The sequence below is a fragment of the Kryptolebias marmoratus genome, linkage group LG11 (genome assembly GCF_001649575.2).
Source record: "Kryptolebias marmoratus isolate JLee-2015 linkage group LG11, ASM164957v2, whole genome shotgun sequence".
NCBI classification, from domain to species: domain Eukaryota; kingdom Metazoa; phylum Chordata; class Actinopteri; order Cyprinodontiformes; family Rivulidae; genus Kryptolebias; species Kryptolebias marmoratus.
In genome coordinates this window covers 17488106-17512655 of record NC_051440.1, presented here as the reverse complement: position 1 = coordinate 17512655, position 24550 = coordinate 17488106, and the positions used below count along the sequence as shown (strand labels likewise).

The 24550-nt window shown below is 38.0% G+C and overlaps 4 protein-coding genes across 5 annotated transcripts in view; 2 read left to right on the top strand and 2 right to left on the bottom strand.

Moving 5' to 3' along the window:
* Positions 1-78: 78 nt before the first annotated feature.
* Positions 79-7289, bottom strand: chkb (choline kinase beta). The gene is made up of 11 exons (XM_017405560.3): positions 6717-7289; positions 5615-5723; positions 5372-5485; positions 5158-5291; positions 4971-5075; positions 3324-3382; positions 2942-3029; positions 2715-2823; positions 2107-2207; positions 1922-2003; positions 79-1780 (listed from the first exon to the last, which is right to left on the bottom strand). The coding sequence occupies exons 1-11, from the start codon at positions 7079-7081 to the stop codon at positions 1724-1726; spliced, it is 1323 nt and encodes a 440-aa protein (XP_017261049.1). The 5' UTR covers positions 7082-7289; the 3' UTR covers positions 79-1723.
* A 2919-nt stretch (positions 7290-10208) lies between these two features.
* On the bottom strand, positions 10209-12538 carry LOC108229970 (zona pellucida sperm-binding protein 4-like; the record flags this gene model as incomplete). Its single annotated transcript, NM_001329333.1, is given in 9 exon segments — positions 10209-10395; positions 10522-10597; positions 10701-10875; positions 10963-11155; positions 11255-11412; positions 11591-11688; positions 11764-11948; positions 12066-12327; positions 12331-12538. Coding segments are annotated over 9 exon segments (1407 nt in total), but the record flags the coding sequence as incomplete, so codon positions are not given.
* A 2180-nt stretch (positions 12539-14718) lies between these two features.
* Positions 14719-17695, top strand: LOC108229992 (zona pellucida sperm-binding protein 3-like). The gene is given in 8 exon segments (NM_001329334.1): positions 14719-15191; positions 15306-15424; positions 15592-15695; positions 16550-16727; positions 16839-16956; positions 17044-17126; positions 17204-17397; positions 17564-17695. Coding segments are annotated over 8 exon segments (1284 nt in total). The 5' UTR covers positions 14719-14765; the 3' UTR covers positions 17626-17695.
* Positions 17696-20422: 2727 nt separating this feature from the next.
* Positions 20423-24550, top strand: part of mapk8ip2 (mitogen-activated protein kinase 8 interacting protein 2) — a 26682-nt gene continuing 22554 nt past the window's right edge. Inside the window, exon 1 of one of the 2 annotated variants that reach the window (XM_017405954.3) lies at positions 20423-20947. In XM_017405954.3, coding sequence (XP_017261443.1) covers positions 20883-20947 — 65 coding nt within the window. In that variant the 5' untranslated portion in view covers positions 20423-20882. The remainder of the gene's footprint in view (positions 20948-24550) is intronic. The other variant, XM_017405953.3, reaches the window with a different exon arrangement.

Sequence of the window (24550 nt, the reverse complement as noted above, 5' to 3'; positions counted from 1 at the left end):
AGTAACTTCACATGGAAGAAATAATTAGAGAAAAAAAAAAACTTTTACACTGAATAAAGCCAAAGACGAGCTGTGACGCAGATTCCCAGCACGTAAGTTTATTAGTTTTTTAATTATTTTAGTAGTGCAAAAAAGAACCGATACAGAAACATTCAAAGTGACATCACTGCTTTAAAAACCGCTACAGATAGTTTTTACTAGTTTTTTTTCTTTGAGTAAACAGATGAATTTATGAACAAAACAAGGACATGATTAATGTAATTACTCTTCTCATTACATTCTATAAAATTACACATCTAAAGTCAGTTCCAATAAATATTACAGATGGAATTTTAACAAAACCTGTAGAAAATGTTAAAGCCCTACTTTACATTCTACAACAAAAACTAAAGGAGGTTACCAAAATACATTTCAGTCCTTGTCGGCTCTAAGAGCTCAATGTTTTTGTGCCAGACTGACATAAAAACATTATTTTAGATAAGATTTAAAGGCTAGAAGGTAAGGTGTTTGGAGTTTCCATTCTATTGATTATTTGCAAAGATGCACACAAAAATACAAAGGATAAATGAGCTGTTAGTAAAAGTAAAAGACATATTGTAAAAAGAAGTAAATGAGGAGGAATATGTGGCAAAAATAAAAGGCATTAACTGATAAGGACAAGCTCTAACTGCTTTTGAGATTAATAACATTAATAGCTACAGTGATCCTGTAACAAATAGACCTTCTTATTATATGCTGAAAAGTGTGTTTATCACTTTATAATTGGAGAAGATTATTTTCAGCCTTCAGTAAATATACTTCTAGGAGAAAGATATGGAGTTGTTATGGAATAAGAACAGCAACAAACGAAAAGCCGTTACAATCAACTGCTATGAAATGTATGCATCCTAATGCAGAGTTAAGACTAAAAACGCGGCGTGAGGTAGAATAATTAAAAACGCTAAATGAACTACAGAAAAGCCTCCCACACTGAGGTCTGCAGTACTGAATAGATATATCAAAAAGATAAAAACATTACAGTCCAAAATTAAAAAATGTCCATTCTCTGACAAAGCAACAAGAGGCGACTGTTACTGACCTCCGACATGCAGCGACAACGCAGCTAAAGCATCACAAAGTGGTCCAAAGAAAGGAAGTGCTTGTAAAACAGTTTACAAAGTGAAATAACTGACAGGGACCGCTAAATCATAACACCTCACATTTCAGAGCTGTACTCACTACACTTGTGCATCGTCTTCAGATGTAATATTTTCTTTCAATAATCTATCACAAACCTACCTGCATAGTTCCAAGAAAATGCAGCATATTTATGCAAACATGAGGCAAGCTAGAAAACTGACAAAAACAAATAAGACAGTACATTCTAGGGCTGCACAATATATCAAAAATGTAATGTTATCTCGATATTAGAGAGCGCAACATTAATATTGCAAAGAACTGTTTGGATTCCAGTAAATCTTTGACCATTATATTTTAAATACCATGCATTCTTTTTCTGCATGCTAATAATATATTTGGTCAATTTAACAGACGCTCCCTGGCTTTAATGCCCACACCTGGTGGAGATGATGGTGATGACAGAAGAGAAAGTGAGGAGTGAAGGAAAATGCGAGTTTGTCGCAATCAGTATTGCCATCGCAAATTTAAACAATGATAGTGCACATTGCAGTTTTTTTTCCTAATATCGTGCAGCCCTAGTACATTCTGATTAACATGTTGGAGTTCAAGAGAAGAGCTTTTTTTGCTTGAAGTAGGCATCAAAACGACACTGGGCGTAATCCTGCAACAAAAAACAAAACAAAACAAAAACAACATATGTTAGTTGTTTTCTTAAGAGTTTGAGTATAAAATGTTCACATGTAAGATTCAAACAGATCTCAAAGGCTTTTAGAATGGAGAAAGAAAAAGAAATATTGAATACCATGTATCCAAACTCAATCTTGGATATCTTAGCTTGAATAATGGACCACAGCCCCCAGAGGAAGTGTGACGCTAAAGCATATCTGCAGTACATAATAAAAAGAACAGAAGCTAAAGAGGTGGTTCTGCAAAAACGTGGACTAACAAAGATTCACGGCTACTGTAAATCATTTAACGCTGTTTCACCTGTTTGCTTCAATGATCATGCTCTCTTCTATTTGTGTCTGGTCAGTGGTACAGTCTGTGTCCTTCCTTTGCTCCGCCAAATAACTTCTTATGAAACGAAGCTGAAATGGACATCAAAATGATCTGTTTATAGATGTATTTGAAGTAGAGGTTGCTGCTGATGTGACTGATTAAACTGCATGTGGTGCAGCATTGTACCAGGATCTCTTGAAACGCCTCAAAATTCAAAAACCAGATTTTACCACTAGATGGTGGCAGAACACAGCAGAGCATATCCTTTTATATGGATTGCCTTATAGTATCTATTTATCTATATAGATAGATATATAAACATAACAATAAGCACAGAAGCATATGCCTGTTTGAGTATAAAACTTGCTCTACAGCCAATCACTTGTAAATTTGAAATCACTGCATGAAGGAAAAATTAAACGAAAAACAGTGAAATATATTTGTATACAACACGTTTCACATTCTGTCAGTTTTTCCACGTGTCCCCATTACACTAAACAATTTTTACTAAATGTGCACACATAAAATAATATATTGATTAGTAATAGTTCATACAAAAGGAGGATGTTCTTCACTTTAGACGTGTTTTGACTGACCTGCTGCTCTCTGGTTGGATAGTTATCAGGTGTGGCTTTGTAAAAAGGCCACTCATTGTACGTGTAGTCATACATCCACTCACAGAAATGGTTCCCGAAGTCAAAACCCCTACATGAAATATAAAAAAAAAAGAGCTTATTGATGTGATTGTATTGGTGAAAGGAAAAGAAAAACAACAAAAACACTCAATCTACTGTGAATCTACAACATAAAGCACACATATTACCTGTAATTGTAACTGCTGTATTCAAAGTCTATAAGCATGAGTTTCTCTGTTAAGCTGTGGTCCTCGTCTTCCAGCATGAGGATGTTTCCTGCAGCAGCGAAACACAGAAAAACCCACCCTTTTACATGCAGCAGCATAACCTAATGACATCAGCTGGTGTTAATACAGGAGACTTTAGCTGAACAAAATACACACATCATTTCTGTTACATAATAAAAGCTGAACAACTTGGACCAGTAAACAAATATAGGTTGTTTTCTTGGATTCGGACTAACGTTGACTTTGATAGTATCTCTTCAGAAATGTGACGACACATCCAAAGTTTGGGTCAATCAGACTAAACTGTAACTGCAAGGGTGTGATCGCTCTGATGGACTTTTACCTTCTTGGACGTCGTTGTGGCAAAACACCACTGGGGACGGAGTTGATGCCAGCAATGCACTGTTTGAAGAAAGAAGACAGTAAGGTTGTAGTGCTGTAGATGCAGACAGTGTTACACAATTCAATGCAAACACAGAACTCAAGCCTAAAGGAGGAAAAAGCTATTTTTGAAGGATTAATGATCTAAAAAATACATATTTTTCAAAAATACTCTGAGGCAATTATGTATAATTATAGTATCTAAATCTGTTCCTGCACAATGAGTGAAAAACACCACTGACTTTAACACAACTATCAACGTTTAAACAAAACAGTTTTTCTATAGATTTCTATTCTCAGCCATTCAAAGTTTGTTTCACAGCATTATTTAGGAAAAGGTTCATGTTATGCTCCTTGTTAGAGGACAGGTGAAAACACCTAACAGGCCAACTACAGAAGAAGTTGAAACAAAAACGACGATTTATGCTTTTTTGTATATTTCAGCTCAGATAAGCTGAAGGACAGCTGACTAAAGCAAACAACAGGGGGATTTCAATGCAGTGATCATTTCATTGAGTCTCTGCTTCAGAGAGAAACTTGTAAACACAGTATCTACAAGATAACATTTCTTTATACAATGATAAAAACAGATAATGAACAGTGCTCTGATTTGGACTCTTGGACTACCAGAATGTTGTGGAGTCACTGAGACAAAGGTCAACCACAAGGCTGGAAACAAACAACAACAATCCCCGACACAACCTGTCTCTAAGATTAAACTCTCCAGCTGTAAAGCTTTGCTTTCTACTCCCATCTATATATAAATAAAAGTACAAGTATATACAGTATGAAAAATATAAAAAGGTTAAAATAAGTTTAAATGCTAAAGTAACCTATTAAAACTAATATTTTTACCCATCTTTTTCTTCTGTTTTTCTTTTTGTTCTCTGTTTATTTTAATACCAATTTATTTCTGTATTTTTTCTTTTTTTTTTAAATTGTACAATATATTTTTTGAAGAATGTTTTTTTTAAATTAAAATTTCCTTCTTTCCATTTTCCCCCACACATTATTTCTACTACGTTTCCTCTTTTACATTCCAGGGATTTTCTTTACATTTTATCTGTGTAACAGCACACGAGAGAGGCTGACGTTAAGATGATTTATCTGTTGACTAAAAGACCTCCTCAGTTCTAATCACCTCCTGGGGGGGGGGGGGGGGGGTAAAGGCATTTAAGCAAAGAAATCCTTTACTGCTTTGCAGAACTTTGTTAAATATCATAACTATTATTGGTCGGACAGCAGCAAACCCTGCTTAGTTTACATCTTTAATTTATGTAATCAGATAGATGGAAAGTTATCTCCTCTTGTGAAGGAACAGATTGTACATCCAGTTGCCCTCTTTACAACGTGTTCTGTTTTCCATTCTTTTCCATGTTACATTTTCCCTTGATATGAGCGACATGAAAACGCACATCAACATTTTGTCATTACTGATTTTTCAGAATGGTTTGGTGTGTCCAGTTTTAACTGAGCACTGTGGCAATTATGAATTAGACTTAAGCCATTCTTCCTTTCAGCCATAATGTTAAGGCCTCACGTAAGCCACATTTATAGATACTCCATACATTATAGTATTTCTTTGTTTAAAGTCTGCCCTGCAACTCACTGGAGACTCTCCAGCTCAGCGGGCAGGTCCAGCTTCATCAGCTTCTTGTACTTCTTCTGATGTGCTTCACGTACAAAATTAATCTTCAACACTTGATCCATGTATCTTTAAAGCAACACAAAGGCAGAATATTTTAATGCAAATACATGATTGTGACTGTAGTAAAGAGGGAGTGCCATGCCCTTACTTATCAATGGTCCCAAACAGCCACTTAGGCTCTTTGTTGAAGGGCATAACCATTTCATGGAAGTGCGCCAGTTTGCAGGCAATCTCAGCTGAGACAGCAGGATCCGAAAGCTGATCCGTGCGCATGCGAGTATTCTAGGCAAAGAAAAAGAGACATGAAGTTTTTAAACAGTGGATCATTTAGTGGTAGATTAAATGTTGGAAATGGAACATACTGGAAGATACTGCTCCAAGCGTCCCTGTGGGAAGATGCCATAAAGTTTTGGACCCAAACTTCGTTCTGCCAGAATGGCAAACATCACACTCTCCAGTACCAAGGAATCCACACCCTGAGTCACAGAGAAAACAGTTGAAGACAGGCTGGTTCGTTGAACTCTTACATGGGGAAAAAAAAAATGACAAGTACCGACAGACAATTGTGCTCAAACATCTTCCTGACTCAAACTGAGCGGACCAACCTGTAGGATGGCACCATAAACTCTCAGGAGCACCTGGTGAGGTTCCTCTGCCACACATTGCACATGATCGGGCAAACTACACAGATACAGTAGGTTACTCAGTCCACCACTGCAAGACAAACACACAACACAACCTGCTCAACAGGATGGACAAGAAAAAAATTCAGTTTTGATTTAAAAAAAATAAAAATCCTTCACGCTGGCAGATCCCCAAGGTTAGATTTGAAAGATTTTTATCCATCCTTTTCCTATTTATATCGACTTAAATGTGCAAGTAAGTCAGTAATTCAGTAAGTCTTAGGAATCCCTCAGAGCTACTGTCATACAACATTTTGGCTCAATTAAACTCTAAAAATGACTGAGTAACAGACAATTTTGTGTTTTCTAAAGTAGCCGTGGCAGCAGTCTTGAATCAGAATGAGCCCAAAACTCAATTGTTTGTAGACCATCCATTGATTACTTTGGGATTTTCATTGGTTTTCAAGATATTTTGCTAACAGACATTATGCTCAGCAGTTTATAGGAACATTTCAAACAAAAAACTGAAGGGATCTGTTAGCAGTCGAGGTATGTCCAGCGGATCACTGACAGCTACTACCACACAAAAAGTTAAAATCAGCATCTTTAAAAATGGCTGAGTTATTATCAGGACTCCTTGGGAGAAAACCATAAGCGCCACAGGAAGAGTAGAAACATTGCCTGAAAGAAGACAAAAAGGACTAAGTTTTGATTCACAATTTGTACGTTTATCGTAAAAAAATGTGGGTGTAGGAAGAGTTTGTTTGCTCACAAAACGTGTTCAGGTCACAGACCTCAACAACTGTAGGTCACGTGACCTATCTGTCAGTTGAGCGTTCCGCGCGAATTACGTCGCCATGGTAACTCGAAACGCCAATAGCAACAAGTAATGGCACACATCTCGCGCCCAAGTCGTTTAGGTATACAATTTGTGGGGGTCTAGAGACCCTTCTGAAGGTGGACAACAACAGGAATGCAGCCATGCAGTCCAGGCCCCAACTTTTAAAACCACCAGAGAAAACACAGTGGCCTCTCTTTGCCTGCGCTGTTTAATAATTCAGATTTATGGTGCACACATTTGTACCTGACTATGCTAATTTGAAAGTCTGCCTCATGAAGAGTCTTCCACGATCCCGACAAAAAGTCTCTGCACCAGAAAAAGGCCCTGGTCCTTGTGTCCCGATCGACCTCCTCGCTTCTCCCATCCCGAAAACACTCCGCTTCCGAGTCGTCGTCAAAGTTCGCCCCAAGCAGCAGAGGACTCGAGGCCCTCAACTTTTTCTCACTCGCAAGAAGAACGTTCCCGACTCGTTTCTTCTCCGCCGGAGGACCAGGCGCGTCTTCGGCGGAGGGAGCAGGGATGCTGTCCCTGGGCCCTGGTTTGCCTGCTCTGCTCAAACACTCCTCTCCGCGACAGTTACCGTGGTTTGAGTTCATGCCAGCCTGCATCGTGAGTTCCGGGCGAAGACCTGGAGGAACGCCAGAGGGAAAAATGTCTGTCCGAGGCGGCGGGACAGCCTCGTTGACACGCGCGCTTCGCCGGTAAAGCTTATTAACCGGAAGTGGCAAACATAACCGCTAGCTCTGAACCACATGGGAGGCGGTTACTAGCTTTGGGAGTAATATTCTTATGACTACTACTAATACCGTTTTTGCCAACGCGCAACCAGCAATATTATAGGTGGAGCCTAGAAGCCCAATCACAATTCGAGTTCTGGCTTGCAAATCATCTCATTGGTCAATGCGTTGTGAGTACGTCATTACCCGTTTGCTAAAGGATTCTGGGAAATGTAGTGTTTAGTCTACATTCATGCAATTGAGCTATGAATTTTGTAAATAAAATAAGCCCCGTTTGGGAAGGTTAAATAACTTTTTTTTAACTTTTTTGTTTACAATTAAGTTTATTTTTTTATTCAAGACCGCAAGAAACTGTTTCTCTTTTTTAAAATTAAAACAAAACCTATAAACCTTATAGTGCGAATGACAAAACAAACACAAAAAAGGCACTTAGCGCGCTCGTGGCAACGAGGCTGTGTGACACTTCTCTTTTTTTTAACCATTGAACCCACAGCTTGGAACCATTTAGACCAGTGTTGTCCAATTTCCCTGACAAGCAGGCTGTAGGACTGGACTGAAGAACTTGCTAAAGATGTGGAATGTGATAAATTAATAATATATAAATAATAATAAAAACACAAGTCTGTATGAGGTCATATGTATCAAACATGCAACTGTGACTTATCTAAACTCAAGGTACTTACAGGGCCAAAACCACCTCTGACATCCACATATTTAGGGCACTTGTTGATGTCTATTAGGTTTAGCTGCTGCTGTGGAGTCTGGCTTGTGGACAACCTCCATGGCTCTGAAAGCACCTGATCATGGAGACTGAACAGATGTGTCTTTTATGTACAAGTTTCTGTTGACCATAATTGGACCCCTGTTCCTCGGGTAGATGTACTCTTCCCACCAGTCACTCACATGAAAAAGATAGCAAGTTATTATTGTAAAAACATTACAAACCATGTGAATTTAGCTTTCACAAAATACAACAAAACACTACGTACATAACTTGTTGTTGCCCACCATGACTTTAAAACCAGGTATCTCTGCTTCAGTTTCTTTAAAGTTATTGGCCAACATTTCCATCTGGTTGTACTGTTGACTGTCCAGCAGAGGGCGCACTTACTCAAGGTACTGTGATGAGAACAAACTGTGCAGTCAGGACAATGGAGAACTGTTAAAACACTCCTGATAAAATAGAGAAATACAAATAAAAATCCTGGATGACTTCTATACGTTTTGTGTCAAATGACATACCATATTTGTATTACTTTACAGTGCAACGTGGAGAAGTTCAGTAAGAAAATTAGGCAGTTCTTTTGGATCTTTGTGCAGTTTGCAGGCTACACTGGTAGAAAACGTTTGGAGCCTTGTTTTAAACAGTATATGTAGCCTAATGTCACCAGGTGCTTTATGACAATAATAATCTCTGTGAACAAGGGCTGCATTCGCTGAGAAACCCACATTTCCATTAAATAAAAAAAACAATAAATGTCACAAATACTTACTGAGAAAGTTCTATGAACTAAGCTCCACCAGGCAGCCACATTGGCTTTCTAAGATACTGGACTTTCTTGTAATATTTCAATGTTTTTCTTTGAACCTTGGCTGCTTTTTGACTCATTTTCTGCTATAATGAAAAACATATTTCAAGTATCGATGGAGCCTACGCATCCTGCCTCAGTGTATATTTGTATGCCAAAGATTATAGCAAAAGTTTGTCTTGTTTGTTTGTAGTTTGTCATAAATATCTGTAGATTTCAATTCTACTTGGGATTATATCAATAAAAACAAGATTTTGGTGATCTGGATGTGCTAAGCTTGTTTAGATTTGGGACCACATTGTGACTTTACTGTACTGTAAGGATTGTAATTCAATAAATCATCCAAAATTAAACTTTTTTGCGTTAATTCTGTTGATTTTACTTATCTAGTTTGCCTGTATTATTACCAGTTATTTAATGTTCAAGTACTTTTAGCCACATAAGTCCATACATTCTTATTTTTAAATATAACAATCCTCATAATGTGAAAGTTCCTCAGTCAAAATAGGAATGCAGCTACTTTGGACACAACTGGATTAAATTATTACACTAAATAAACTTTTGTGTTTTATATTTATCATATATAACACAATTTAGTTTGTAGTCATTATGATATTCTTACATCAAACCTAATTAGTTTTGTTTTCTATTCAAGGTTTTTGCAGTTTTAAAGATAATTTAATTTAGTAGATGAGGGTGCATTGAGTTTTTAAGTTATTAAGGTTAGAGATCACTGCCCCAATCATTTGTGTTTTAGAGCTTCTATTTTGCTATATATATATATATATATATATATATATATATATATATATATATATATATATATATATATATGTGCACTGTACTAAGTTAATTGTTTATTTTAGCACTTACTAAAGTGTTACCTTTGGGTATGGAAATTTTAATAAGTTAATCATTAAATCCCCCACCACCTGAAACTTGTCAAACTAAGGGAAACACCAATTTAAAAAGAGCCCGTATGACAGCATTTTTTTGTTTTTAAGAAAATGAAAACACATTTGAAACCCTGGACATTTAAATAAATGAATGCAATCGCAAATAGAGCCATATTTTGAATGAACTCTAACCAAGCAACTTTTGAGTTTTAAATAAACATTTTTGCTGATGAGAAAAGATGTGCTATTTGTTAAAATCTTTTAACAGCATACGTGTACAAATGGTTTGCACCACCTGCAGTACACTAGTCTTTCCTACATATAGTTTTTTCTTTTTAGGAAGAAAAATGATCTGTGCTGTCCAGCTTGTATGAGAACCATGACTGACTTAGCAAAAAGAAGATAAAGTTTATTCACTAAATAGAATAAAGTAAAAACAAATGGACCTTTGGCTAACATTGTTACTGAAAAACTCAAACTTAAATGGGTTTTTGTTTAATAAAAATATATTGAAATGCAGAAATAGTGTGTGTGTGTGTTTTGGAGATTAGGTATATACAACCAGACCACACATTCAGCCATTGAAGGATTTATTTGATAGTCAGTTGATTTTAAGCAGACATCAGGAACTTTGATGATCAGAATGCTCTGTTTGGACTTTGTTACTCAGAAATGGGTTGAGTAATGACAAGTTCCTTACTGCTGATCAAAGTGGTCTCTTCTCTGAGGACTTTCTTGGTAGAACCAGAAATCTCTCTCTCTGCACACAGAACATGGGAACAGTCAGTCACAGTCAGACAGTTACAGTCACAATACTTCAAACCTCTGTTCGAGTGAATAAAAGCTCAGATAGTCACTACACTGTTGCAACGAATGAACTACTTACTTTTCCTGGAGCACCTTGGTTCACAGTTATTTGCAAGAGTAGGCTGACACACAGAAGTCTCACAGTGTATATACACCTGGTAAAGAAAATAAGTTTTTGTGGATATGTTAACAAAGTGATTTGAGTAAAATATATAAAATATAATGAATATAACAACAAACAGCAACAAAAACCCATACGTGTTCTTTGAGAGGTGTTAACGATGGATCTGAAGGCAACTTCTTGGAAGGATCAGATGCACTCCCGCCGACAAAAGTGAACATCTTGAAAACAAATCGCCTGTAGTGGGTTGGGTAGATGACTCCATCCACAGGCAATAGCCTTGTTAGATAGTGATCGTCACGGTACGGACAGCTGCACAAGGAAAGAGTGGATTAGTGTAAAAAGTACTTTATAAATGTAGCATAAATGTCTTCAACTTAAACCAAAACTCACTCTTACCCATCAATCAACAGATCCCATTGTGGAAGACTTTCAGGGTAAGGGCTGGTATTTGCCCAGCATCTTCCGAGAGTTAAGACAATGTTGGGGTCAGTCCTCTCCAGAATGTGGACCTCAACATACACTGGGTCTCTGAGAACCTTTGTAACAGGGTAGTCAGAATCAATGTAATAGGAAGTGTAGGCCACTTGTTCTGTAAATAAAGGAAGAAGAAAACGAGTGGTTGGTGATGCAGTCATAGGCAAAAAAAAAAATTAAAAATAACTGTACAAATCATGCCTTTTACTTTTACCTTCAACACAACCCTTGTAAGCACACTCTCCATTGCCAATCCTGAGTTCGACACGCAGAGGTCCAGGAGCTGCAACTCCTGGTGGTGGAGGAACTAAACCAACCTCAATGACCAAAGCCTCAACAGAAGTACCGATGTATCTGCACTGGACATGCAGCCTGAGACAAGAAATAAGAAGCAAGCCGATCAGAAACTCTCTTCAGTGCAGCTAAGCAAACTTTATTTTAACACCTGTGTGTTTTTTAGCATGACTGAATGCGCTTGAGTTGTTGTCGACCTGCTATTTCCTTTAAGCCTATGTATTGATTAGTAGTTTTAAGGCATTAGAAGACATACTCAAATTGGCTGTCCCTGGTAATGGCTCCATAAGGTCCAATTGCCACTTCGTATAAAGAGGTCAACCTGTTCTCATAAATTATAACACCAGGCTCCTCCTACAAGACAAGGGTAACATTAAATTCTGACAAAATGAATACAAATCAAGTTATAGAGATGTGCTCCACCATTACCGTCATGACAGTGCCGCATTCAGTCACAGGGAACTGGTAGATAGCAAAAGCTGAAGTGGTACCAACAGGACTGCAATGTGGACCACCTGCAAGGAAACTAATTGACTCTAAGTCAATGTTGGGTAGCGTGGCATCTCTGGCGACAACCACAATGAACTGGCCATCCTTGGTGCACTGAAGAGTCGCTGGAACAAACAAGTAAAAAAAAGGGTGCAATTTAACACATTTTCATTAGTAAGTCTTTGAGTACAACATTTTTCAAGATTTTCTGGAAAGTTTGACAAAAAAGAGGAAGCTATTACCATATTTCCCATAATAGCACATGCGTCCATCAAAGCAGCAGCTTAAAGCTTCACATTCGTTGGCAGTGACGCTGGGAGCGCCACATTGTATTTTGTAGCTCTGGGGTACTTCACAAGTGTGAAATGACGTTGGCGGAGGGATCTCAGGGGTCTGAGGATACGAAGGCTTCTGGGGGGTCTGAGGAGGTGGAGGTGGAGGGGGGTGAGGATAAGAAGGTTTCTGAGGATACGAAGGCTTCTGAGGGGTCTGAGGATACGAAGGTTTCTGAGGATACGAAGGCTTCTGAGGGGTCTGAGGAGGTGGAGGTGGAGGGGGCTGAGGATACGAAGGCTTCTGAGGATCCTGAGGTTTCTGAGGTGGATATTGAGCAACAGCCAGGTAGCTGTGAAGGGCAAAAGCCAAGAGACAACAATAAATCAGCTTCATTGTTATGGCCTCACAGCATAGAGTTGTTCACAAAAAACACAAGATGCTGTGGAAACTGTGGTGGAAATAGTCTGACTTTTATAAGGTGTGGGTCATGCTGACTTAATGTCTCTTATCTGATTTGTTGCTCAAAGCTGCCAATCAGAAGGCAGACTTTTTTGGCTGGCCTGTAAGGTGAAGAGATAAGCTGCAATGTCAAAAAAAAGTGAGCTCTGAAAAAAAGAAACGCAATGTCACATGTACTTGTATTTTATTATAAAAATATAAATGTTATGACATTAAACATGCATGAATACAACACATTCATGAATACTTGTTCTAAAACATTTATACAAGCATCAACTGTTTATTATTGTGCCCATTGAATAAACGTAATCCTGTTTGAATAGCAAAAATAAAAACCTTCACAGGGTCTTTATGACCTAAACCAAGCGTTTACGGTCACACAGTAAACAAATATTTCTTATCTTTCATTTTGACATTGATAGTTAGCAGGTCATTTATGTGTATTTAACACGTTTTTTCAGTAGTTCTCAGTTTTGCCCAATCAACTCATTCATGATAAAAGTTCTTGATTTAAAATTTCCACATATCTTGTTTAGTTTTTATATCCAATATTAAATTTATGTGTAAGCATTGTCATTATTTACTTTTACTGACTTTAAAAAAAAAAACTGTGAAAGGATGTTACTAAAAAAAAAAATCTATCTGTGATTTGTTGTAAGCCCAAATTAAAGACAAAACAGTTTTGAAAAACTTTACAGTGGAAAGATAGCAAGTTCTTCATCCAATATTTCCTGCTACACAAACGAAATCTGATTTTTGCGAAAGAATATATTCATACATTATAGTTATTCTCTCATAATGTAAATAATTAACTGCTGTATATGTCATCAGTTTTTAAGTTTCCCACATATTTTCCATATTTAAATGGAATTAAAATATAATTTAAACACAGTGCTGGTTGTTTGCCAGAGAGTTGGCCACTTGCTTTCTTCACATGCAAAACGTCGATGAGCAAGACACTGAACAGGTTGCAACTAATCTGTGTATTGATGTGTGGGTGAGTAGGTAAATGTGACTTGGAGTGTAAAAGCACTTGGAGTGGTCTTTAAAAACACAAAGGCACTATATAAATACAGTTCTTTCACCATTTATTCAACAAATTGTGCCTCAAAATCAACCAACTTGTCATTTCTTTCTGTGTCACACATCAGAATTATCACATTTTTATTATTTAAAGTTTTTTTTAAATTTATTTCTGTGATGTAGTGAACATGCTCTTAATTTCTGCCCCCATATTAGTGCAAAACTGATGCCTCAACCAAACCCTCAGTGTGAAACAGAGAGGGAAAAACAATATAATACACTAAATATAAGGAATATAAATGTGAGCACACTCTCTTGTGATATAAATGTAATGCCTATGTATAACATGCATTAAAGCGTTTGTTTTGGTATTTGAGGATGAAGAAAAAGTAGAACGTGAACCACTGCATAATAAAATATTTGAGCTACTAAATGCAGATGATCTCATTTAGTTCTGAATAGTTTTTTACAGACTGTACATATTTATTATACATATTTGTAATAATCTGACAAGAAACTTCAGTCAAGTGAAGGAACTGAAAGTGATTTTATAAAGAAACTCACTCAGCCCAGCAGAGAATTGAGGCTCTATTTAATAAATAGTTTTTAAATAATAGTTGAACTACTGCTAGGGGTTGTCGTTACACCAGAACTGGCCAGTATTTGTTCATTTCTTTAACCTTTCTAGAAACTCTGGGTTACTTTAACTAAGCACAGGTGAAAATGACACTTCTTGTGGCTGATATTAGCTGGGACCATATTGATTCACCTTCACGGAATGTACTTTGGCAGAAGCTATTGGGGCAGGTAAACCTAACCCAGGGTCAGCATGACTTTTTGTGTCCTAGTTTTTTATGATTAGTCTGCAAACTATTAGTACATCGTCATGATTAATTTGAAGAAAATGTGCTTGAGGAAACTAAACTTGGATTAAATGTGTTTATTTTATGCCAAATGGTTTCATAATTCAGTCTCAGGGGTTATTGTGTTTATTTGAGAACTGCAGTCATCTAATTGGCTGAGGTTTTGTCTCACTGGTCATGATGTCGGGGAACGGTCAGTCTAGGGGGCGGGAATGTAAGATAAGTAAACAGGTTCAGTGTATTATAAAAGACGACCCACATTTCCACATTCCCTACAGCACCCAGTGAACTTGTCAGATCACTTGTGGTTGTGAAGCCATAATGATGAAGTTGGCTGCTGTTTGCGTTGTGGTGCTGACCTTGATTGGCAGCTTATGTGATGCCCAGTCCTATTCAAAACCTCAAAAACCTTCATACCCATCAACGCCTCAAAAGCCTCAAGATCCCCAACAGCAAAAGCAAACATTTGAACAGCCACTCACCTGGAAATACCCTGAAGATCCCCAGCCTGAACCCAAGACTGATGTGCCATTCGAACTGAGATACCCTGTTCCTGCTGCAACTGTTGCTGTCGAGTGCAGAGAGAGTACGGCTCACGTGGAAGTCAAGAAGGACATGTTCGGGATTGGCCAGTTCATCAGTCCGGCTGACCTCACCCTGGGTGACTGTGGCCCCATTGCAGAGGACAATACTGCTCACGTGTTGATTTACGAAGCTGCGTTGCAAGACTGCGGGAGCGTGTTGGCAGTAAGAACAATGCAAAACACCACTGAACGAAAATTAAAAAAAAGCATTATAATAAAAAGTAAGCCTTGGGATATATGCTCATGTATGAACTTAAATGTTTTTATTTGTGTCTAGATGACAGCCGATTCTCTCATCTACACCTATACTTTGAACTACAACCCCAAACCTCTGGGAAGTGCTCCTGTCGTGAGGACCAGCCAAGCTGCGGTAATCGTGGAATGCCACTACCCGAGGTGAGTAAAGACACACACTTACAGTATGATGCAGCCATAGACTTAAATAGACCCCAAACCTATGTATTGATAATCTGCACGTCATTTTCTAATACAATGTACATATCCTTTAATTACTGATAATGGCTGAATTCTTTATTCTAATGGAATAATGTTCTGTTGCTTAGACATCACAATGTGAGCAGTCTTCCCATTGATCCCCACTGGGTGCCATTCTCTGCAGTGAAGATGGCTGAAGAGTTCTTGTACTTCACTCTGAGACTTATGACTGGTGAGAGCAAGAGGACTAATCAAACATTTAGTTTTTTTTTTGCACAGCTTTAAAACAAATCCAAATTACTGACGATGCTGCGGATGAAAAAAAAATATAAACTATAGAAATTTCTACTATGGCACAGCACTAATGGCAGCTTGTTGCAATTTTTAACATCTACTGAGATGAGTAACCCAAATGCAGTTAAGCAGGACACAGTCTCAGGAAAACACTTTAGTAACAAAAGTAAGGTAGGAGGCCAGCAGCAAACAGAAGAAAACAGCCAGGAACATAGAGGGGAACAGAGCACGTGATGAAGAACTGAAAAAATCTATGAAGTTTATGTGCTTGGAAGAGTGATTACTAATGCAATATGGGTGGTATGAGAGAAGCTGGAAACAAAGATTATGGTGGACATCTTGTGGTATGATCATTAAAAAAAAGAAAATCAACTGAATAGCCAAAACTGCCAAAACTTATATCAAAACACAAGAAAACTCAAACAAATATAGACTCAAAACCTGACATTTTCCTTATTCACTGATTGGTTAGCTGTAACTTTTTGTCTGTTATCTAACAAGAGAGTGAATATCTGTTATTTCGGCAGCTGCTGCCAAAGCTGTATGTCATGTCAGCACAGTTGTTGGCAGGGTGCAAACACAACAACAAGATGTGTTTACAATGATTTCTGGAGATAAGAACAATGCCTCTCCCTCTGCTAAACTTCAGACTTTCCAACAATTCGTCAGCTTTTTTGTTTCAGAACCTTTCTTTCTCTCAATAACTTTAAGTAAAACAATTTTGCTTTCAGGATTAGTTAAATTGTGTTCAGTTCAGTTTAATTAACTAAAATATTGTGTATCATTGCACAGATGACTGGCTGTATGAGAGACCAAGCCATCAGTATTTCCTGGGAGATCTGATACGTATAGAGGCTACCGTCAAGCAGTACTTCCACGTACCTCTGCGTGTTTACTTGGACAGATGTATAGCTACTCTTGCACCCGATGTGAACTCCAGCCCCAACTATGCCTTCATTGATAACCACGGGTAACGTTGGCAAACAAGTTAACAGAAACCATTGGTCATTCTTTTTAAAAGAAAAATGAAGACATGTATGAGCAGCCCATAACTCATTTGGTTTGTTTTGCCTCCTTGCAGGTGTTTGATTGACGCCAGGATCACAGGCTCCGACTCAAAGTTCATGGCACGCACTGCAGAGAACAAGCTTCAGTTCCAGCTGGAGGCCTTCAGGTTCCAGGGCGCTGATAGTGGAGTGGTAAGCATCACCAAGAGAATCCCAAAGTTAATCATGTTTTCAATACTTGATAATGATAATAACCCAACACTTGTGTGGTTTAAACAGATGTACATTACCTGCTACCTGATTGCCACGTCTACTTCTCACCCCATTGACAATGAACACAGAGCTTGTTCTTATGTTGGCGGGTGAGTTTGTGTTTGTGTGGAAACACTAAGGATCACAGAGTCAATACCTCATTAACCACTATCATTTCCTTTTGAAGATGGAAGGAGGCCAGTGGAGCTGATGGAGCTTGTGGCTCCTGTGAGTCCGGTGACTTTGTGGTGCACAGTGTTCCAGCAGTTGCACCTGGTACCTCAACTTCTGGTGGGCCAGGATCAAAACCAGCAGGTCCTGAGAATCCATCATACCCCTCAAATCCATCAAGGAAAGTGCGTGATGTGTACCAAACTGAAGGTATGTCACATAAAAATCTTTTTTCTTATTTATGTAATTATTTACAGTCAAAGGATTGCAAGATTCTTTCACTTATTATACTATTTACAACCCCCAGGTGCTTAAATGTGAGCCTGTGTTGTTAGACAACCACAGTAATGTGCCTTTTGTCCTTTTCTGTCCACAGCTCCAGAATGGGAAGGTCAAGTCACTCTGGGTCCATTCTCCATTGGAGAGAAGAAATTCTAAAGGACGACGGTTTAACATAATTTTCTGCTGTTGCCATGATCATCTAAATAAACATCATCATTGGTTCATATCTGTGTGTATATTATATCCTATCCACTTAATAGTTGTTTTTAGGAATAAATTAAAATGCTTATCAGAGCTCAAAACCTCACAAACACAATGAAGCTGTTAGAAACCAGAGATCTTTTAGAGCAAAGAGTGGCTCAGTTTGTGTAATCATCATGCAACATGCTGACCCCATCTGTTCGGAGATAATACTGTAACTGTTTCCATTTCACAGAAATAAAAAGTGCAATTGACTGAAATGCATAGTGTCTTTCAGTGAAAGTGCCTTTTAATATTTCTTCTTAGGCTCTACACTATATTGTGAATAAAAACAGGGACATAAAGCAGAGACAGATGTTTTGCTAAAAGAATGTTCAATAAAAAATTACCATAACAAATTCACAACTTAAGAAAAACCAAAAGGTTATGCTAAAAATAGGACTCTCTTAAGACTTAATTAAGTACATTTATGGTGTAAATCAGTTAGTTGTACAGTCTTGAACAAAAAAAATGAAGGTAAAAAAAACTGTTTTAAAAAAACTTTTATTGAACTTCTAGTTTTGGTAAAGCAATACAAATAATAATCAAGAAAGAATGAATTCCTTACAGAGAAAAAAGGGGAAAAATACAAAAATAACAAAGATAAAATAATAAAAAGAAATGTCTTTAGTCATAATATACAACCTACAGTGTAAAAAATAAATGCATTCACAAAATTAGAAAAAATAGCATAATATAAGTATTTTATATGGGGATGAGTAAATCTAAAAGAAAGAAAGAAAGAAAGAAAGAAAGAAAGAAAGAAAGAAAGAAAGAAAGAAAGAAAGAAAGAAAGAAAGAAAGAAAGAAAAAAAACAGAAAGAAAGAAGGCAATTTTGCCAAATAATTTACTTGTCAGGTAGTTTCATTAAATGAGTATTTACCGCCCCCATGTGGCTTGAATGGTTTACTGCAGCTCAGGGAGACCCTCAGGTTTCAGCACCACAAGCAGTGAACAGCTCAAACTCTGATGGTTTCTGACTTTAAATCTATGAACTTTCCTGGTAAATGTATCTGTAACTCCAGCCTCTGACCATCGTTAATGCATGTTGACAGAAATGTTTAGTTTGACTATAATACTGAGTGTGAATTTCAACACGTATTCTGATAAAGTTTATAAGTCATGTCCCAAGAGTAGTTGCTTTATGTTTTTTTTAAAGACCTCTCATAAATCTGTGCACCATCATATGCTACTTCTCACTCATTTTCCTCAAACTTTCCATTTATTGTTGTTTTCATGATAACTTGGTATAACATACAGGATGAGTAAACAGTAAAACAAAAGTCGAGGACCTCATTTCTTTTGTTTTTTTGACAAACAGACCATGTTACTTTTGTATGTTATTCTTTAATAGTTTCATTTTTGTGTTGAATTCTATGCTTTTTAAAAAAATAACTCATCTAGATAGTTTTGATTTAGAAAAACAGAGATTTTTAAAAAGGCTTTCCAAAGCAAAGATTTTTTAAAAATGTTTTAATATTTCTGTTGTAGTGGACAAAAGCAGATTTTAAGAAACAGTGACATAGCTGCCTATTTTACACATTCCCACTACTTTTCACTGACACAATACAGCCATTTTTATCTGGCTGTTCTACATCTGTCTTGTTTATCCTGATCCTGTCATTATTTGACACTGACTGTGTGCTAAAACAATATTCCTAATTACTAAGAGGAAGTTGTAAATTGTGTCAAAGAAAAAAACAAGCTGCAAATATTTTTGGAAAATCTTTCTCTGTGTTTTAAAATGTCAATCATGTGGACATTATCATCACCTAGTGGTGCAACATGGGTCTTTCAGCATTGTTGTTAAAATATTTAAATGGAAAATCTCCTATAAACAGAAAGTACATATTTGTTTTATCTGTAGTTGAATTGTGTGAATGGAGCCTAAACCATCTTCTTCAGATCTCCTGTGTGTACATTTGTATGTCTGTTACCAAAACATCTCATGAGCCACAGGACAAACATGAAATGGACTTAGTTATAGCTTTTTTGTGTTGGCTTCAGGTAGCTCAGCTGTTAGATCTTTGCCATTTTCTATTTGAGGTCAGCTCTGACTTTCTGTTAGCAAAATATCCCATAAACCACTGGGCAAATCTTACTGAAGCTTTCAGACATTATTCATTGGATGTACATTTAATAATTAACTTTTGGAGACTATAGCTAAAAAACATATATCATATCTAAACACTAATATAAGCTAAATTGCGGCTAAAAGCCAAAATTAGCACAACAGTAGCTAAAAGCTAATACTAACAAAACTGCAGAAAATAAAGATAACATTGCAAAACCATAGCTAAAAGCTAAATGTGGCAAAGCTGTAGCTAAAGCTAAATTGAGCAAATTAGTAGCTAAAACCCAATATTAGCAAAGGTGTAGCTCAAAAGCTAAAATTAGTAAGACACTAAAGGAGCATTGGAGCACTAAAACAGCAAGTTTACTGAAGTACGAGATCTCAGAGTATTTCTACGGGGAATATTTTTGCAATTAGGTTAAATAATCCAAAAAAGTATAAAAGTTACATTAACTAAAAGTCAAAGCACACTAATGTACGAGTTAAACGAATGTATAAAATAAGAAAAAAGTTGGGCTTTTTTCTTCTGAATTCATATGAATGTATGTGATATTTGGCTGCTTGGCTCTTCGGGCATCGTTTGAGGACAGCCTGCTCACGCAGCATCAACGACACTGACGTTATATTGTTTCTGCTCCTCCTCCTCCTCCTCCTCCTGTCTCCGCACTGCTGGCCCGCTGCTGTTGTGTGTCACAGGCAGCATCACTGGCAGCAGACATTTGGCGAGCAAATCACGGACTGCGGTCGAGAAAGAAAGAAAGAAAAAACAACAACAACTCCGTGAAGCCTGGACGTAGCTGTCGCGGGGGATTTTTGCGCAGACGCTTCACGGGTTCGATCCCGGCTGTGCGGATGGGTTCACTGCTGGTTCGGTGGTGCTGAGCAGGCTCGTCTGATTGAAGGCTTCCGGCCAGGCGGGCATCTGTGGGGCTGCAGAGCGAGCGAGAGACAGAGAGAGAGGGAGATACGCACGCCACCGAGCGTCCGGGACTGCGTCCGTCCATCCGTCCGTCCGTCTTCTGCCCCGTGTCTGTTCATGGACTGCGCTCCCTCCGTGATATTCTGCAGTCTGTCTCTCTGAGTCATTTGTTGTAGAAGATGGCGGACAGGGCTGAGATGTTCTCTCTATCCACTTTCCATTCCCTCTCCCCGCCTGGCTGCAGGTAAGGGCTTACAGCATGAAGAGTGGCAGGGCGAGGGATGATGGCGGAAGGTGATGGGAGGGAGGGGAGAAAATGAAGCAGGGGAGCGATAGACAACAGCATCTCTCAGATTTATGATGACGATTGCAATAATAATAATAAAAATAAAAAAACCACGCAAATCCCTGCTTTATAGGCTGTGCTGTGAATAATCCGCTGTAAGGCCTGCTAGTGCCGCCCTGCGCGCCTGAAGGCTGGGATGCAGCTTTTTTTAAGAACATGACGGTGACTGTCTGTTTTCTTAACATTCATAAGCTTCTCTGAACACTACGGAAGCAGGACATATAATAAAACACACCAAATGGATGATCTGGAGGTGTCCCGACAGGCAGCAGTTTGCGCATTCTCTGTGTGAGGCCCACGCCCTGTTGAGTCCAACCCAAGCAAGGGCATGGTGCCGCTGAACAATCATTTACGGAAGTCACTGTGAAGTTGATGCTGTTGTTTTTTTTAAAAAAAAATGCCTTTGACGGCCTCATCCGACCTCCTGTCCAAACCCAACACAGAGCAGGATTGTACTTGGATGACAACTTTCTGCCGAATCCGTCAGACAGCTGTGGGGCTGTGGTGCTACAGGGGCTTTGCTTTAAATGCTGTTTACTGGCCTCCCATCAACAAAAAACAAGCAGCTGGATTTGCCTTATCACACTACACTGACTCAGTGCAACCATAGCGACTAATCGGAGGAACTTTAATACACAGATCTGAGCAAAAACTGTAGAAAATCTTTAGAAAAAGCGCTAATGATGCTGCAGCATGTCATCACAGAAGCAATCACATTAGTAAAGCACTCCTGGTGGTTTTTTTTTATTCATGTGGGGATTAGCTCAACCTCATGAATGGATCATGTCAGATCAATGTGGCATTATTTTGTGAGGCCATCTGTGACCTTCAGATCAAATTGCAAAGATCTGGAAATGGCATCAAAGTTTTAGATTTCCAGCTTTGGCAGAAAGCCAGAGCAAGCAAACATTACCTGTGTAATAAAAACAAACTATTTTACTATTTATCTACACTCTTCTGACCTGCTTATGCTTTATTATTTACTCCAAATTCTGTAGAATCTTTCCCATTTATTTCCCAGCTGCCAACATTAAAAGGTGGTGCGTTAGAGCATCGGTTCCCAAACTTTTCAGCTTTCGACCCATAAATTAATAGTGACAAAGGTGTGTGAGCCCATTTGTTGGCTGTTTAAATATCCAAAAATGGTAATGACCCTATTAAATAGAGCATAATGACAACACAAACAGTTCTATCATCCATTATGCTATTTTTTTAAATCAATTTATCAATTTTCTGTCACAATTATGGTGCAAATGTATCATTAAAAACTAGGTTTTTAATTGTAGGTTGATATCTGGAGATTATCTAAGGACCCCTACTTGGTGTTGGGTGACCCACATTGGGGTCCCCAACTTTGGGAATCATTGCTTTAGACCACTGATATCATGTGAGCAATTGTAGATTTGTGTCTCTTTTATTGCTTGATCAGGCTGATTCCTCTGGTTTAAGTGATATTTTATGAGTACACAAGTGGTGTTTACTTTTGTTCAGCTTTGGAGTTTCAAACGCCGCTAAAATAAGATTTGCTGCTGAAATACAGTTGCATGGATATCATTTGAATAGTGTGTTTGTGCTGTTGGTTCGAAGTATTCCCTCTCCTGCCAGTTGTGTGTGTTTGTGTGCAGCAGAGGTGTGACGGTGTGGCACGGTAATCCGCCTTACATAACTCTGACACTGCTCCCAATGAGCGCCATAATCCATAAAAGGGACCATCTTTCCTCTCCGAGCTGCAGAAATCTGAAGCAACCACTCGTTTGTTTTTTTTTTTCCCCCTAAACTGAGAGAACACACACAGAAATAAACCCTCACAGATAAATCAGACTTTCTTATCAGTTCACGCCTCAGCCGAGTTAATTTTAACATCTGTTGCGATGGAACAGGAGCGAGAACAAAAGATTCTAATCAAAGATGCACAATTAGACATGAAAATCATCAAGGCTTCGTTTTATAGAAATATTTGTAATAGTATTTGGTTTTCTTTTAAATACGGCTGGCTGTGGTTTATTGAAAGCCCCAGAGTGGAGACTTCTTCAGTTTAAAGAGCCCACACTGTGTCGAGAAATTACATTTTATAAAAGTGTGTAAGCTGTTTTTTTTGTTTGTGTTTTTAAGCTGTGGCAACAGTTTTAAAGGGAAAAAATATATTTTTTGTCAGACTGTGTGTATAAATTAAATAAGTTAGTTTATTTTAAGGTGGCACAGTGGAATAGTGGTTAGAGCTGTTGCCTCCCAGCAAGAAGGTTGCAGGTTCACTTCCCGGCCTGAGGCCTTTCTGGGTGGAGTTTGCATGTTCTCCCTGTGCACACGTGGGTTTACTCTGGGTACTCCGGTTTCCTCCCACAGACCAAAAAAAAAACATGCATGTTAGGTTAATTGATGACTCTAAAATTGTCCCTAGGTGTGAATGGTTGTTTGTCTCGTTCGTCTATATGTGGCCCTGCGATGGACTTGCGACCTGTCCAAGGTGTCCCCCGCCTCTCGCACAGTGACTGCTGGGGATAGGCACCAGCTACCCGCGACCCGGAATGGAGAAGCGGTTAAAGAAAATGGATGGATAGTTTATTTTAAAGATATATAAATATAATTCAGAATTGTTTATAATCTGTCTCTTCATCAGTTCACCTTACTATTTTCATTGTACCTTAAAGTAGGGATTTCTTTAAGAATCCGTCTGGCAGCCTAGATTTAAACATGAACAGCAGAATTTTGAGCCTATTTGTTGTTAGTTCTTTTGCCTTAATCACAATGTTGTCTTTGCTTTTAAGATAAATTGAAGCTAATATATCTAATTGTATTATATTATCACAACAGATTAAGCAAAAAACATGGTTATGTTTAGAACACTAGACTCAAGCTGGACATTTGAATGCTTTTAAAAAGCTCCCCTACGCTTATTTCCAATAGAGAAATGATATTGCATCTCACTGTTTCTAACCTTGAACTGTGCAACATAATTTGCACGTGTGGACAAGGGCTCCTGTTCCTCTGGTGAGACTGTGCTGCTCTTTTTACTCTAAAATAATGAGTCAGTAGTAATAAATAAATCATCTGTGGACGAGGAAATCAGTACCAATTGTGAGTCTTTTTTGTAAAAGAAAATACAGTATAGTATTAAGATTATTGAAGCCCCTAAGACTGTTATCAGTTGTTTTTATATTCCTTTGCATACTTTTAGGGTTTGGGAAGTCTGTAAAACAAAGCAGGTTAATTGAAAAACTAATAAATACTATGAATAATAATAATAAAAATAATAACTGGCTGCTGCTATTTGTTCAACAAGAAATCAGAAACTTTTCAGATCTGAAAAGTTTCACAGAACTTGAACTGCATTTGTGTGTCTAGTTTCATCAACTAGGATCCAATTAAAATGGTTATTTATTTATCTATTTTTTTTTCTGGAGCACACACAGTCATTAGGCGTCTGGATTTTGCAGAAGGACATTTGAACGTATAGACCGGAGAAGTCAGGAATCGATACACCGACCTTCCCCTCTCCGTCCC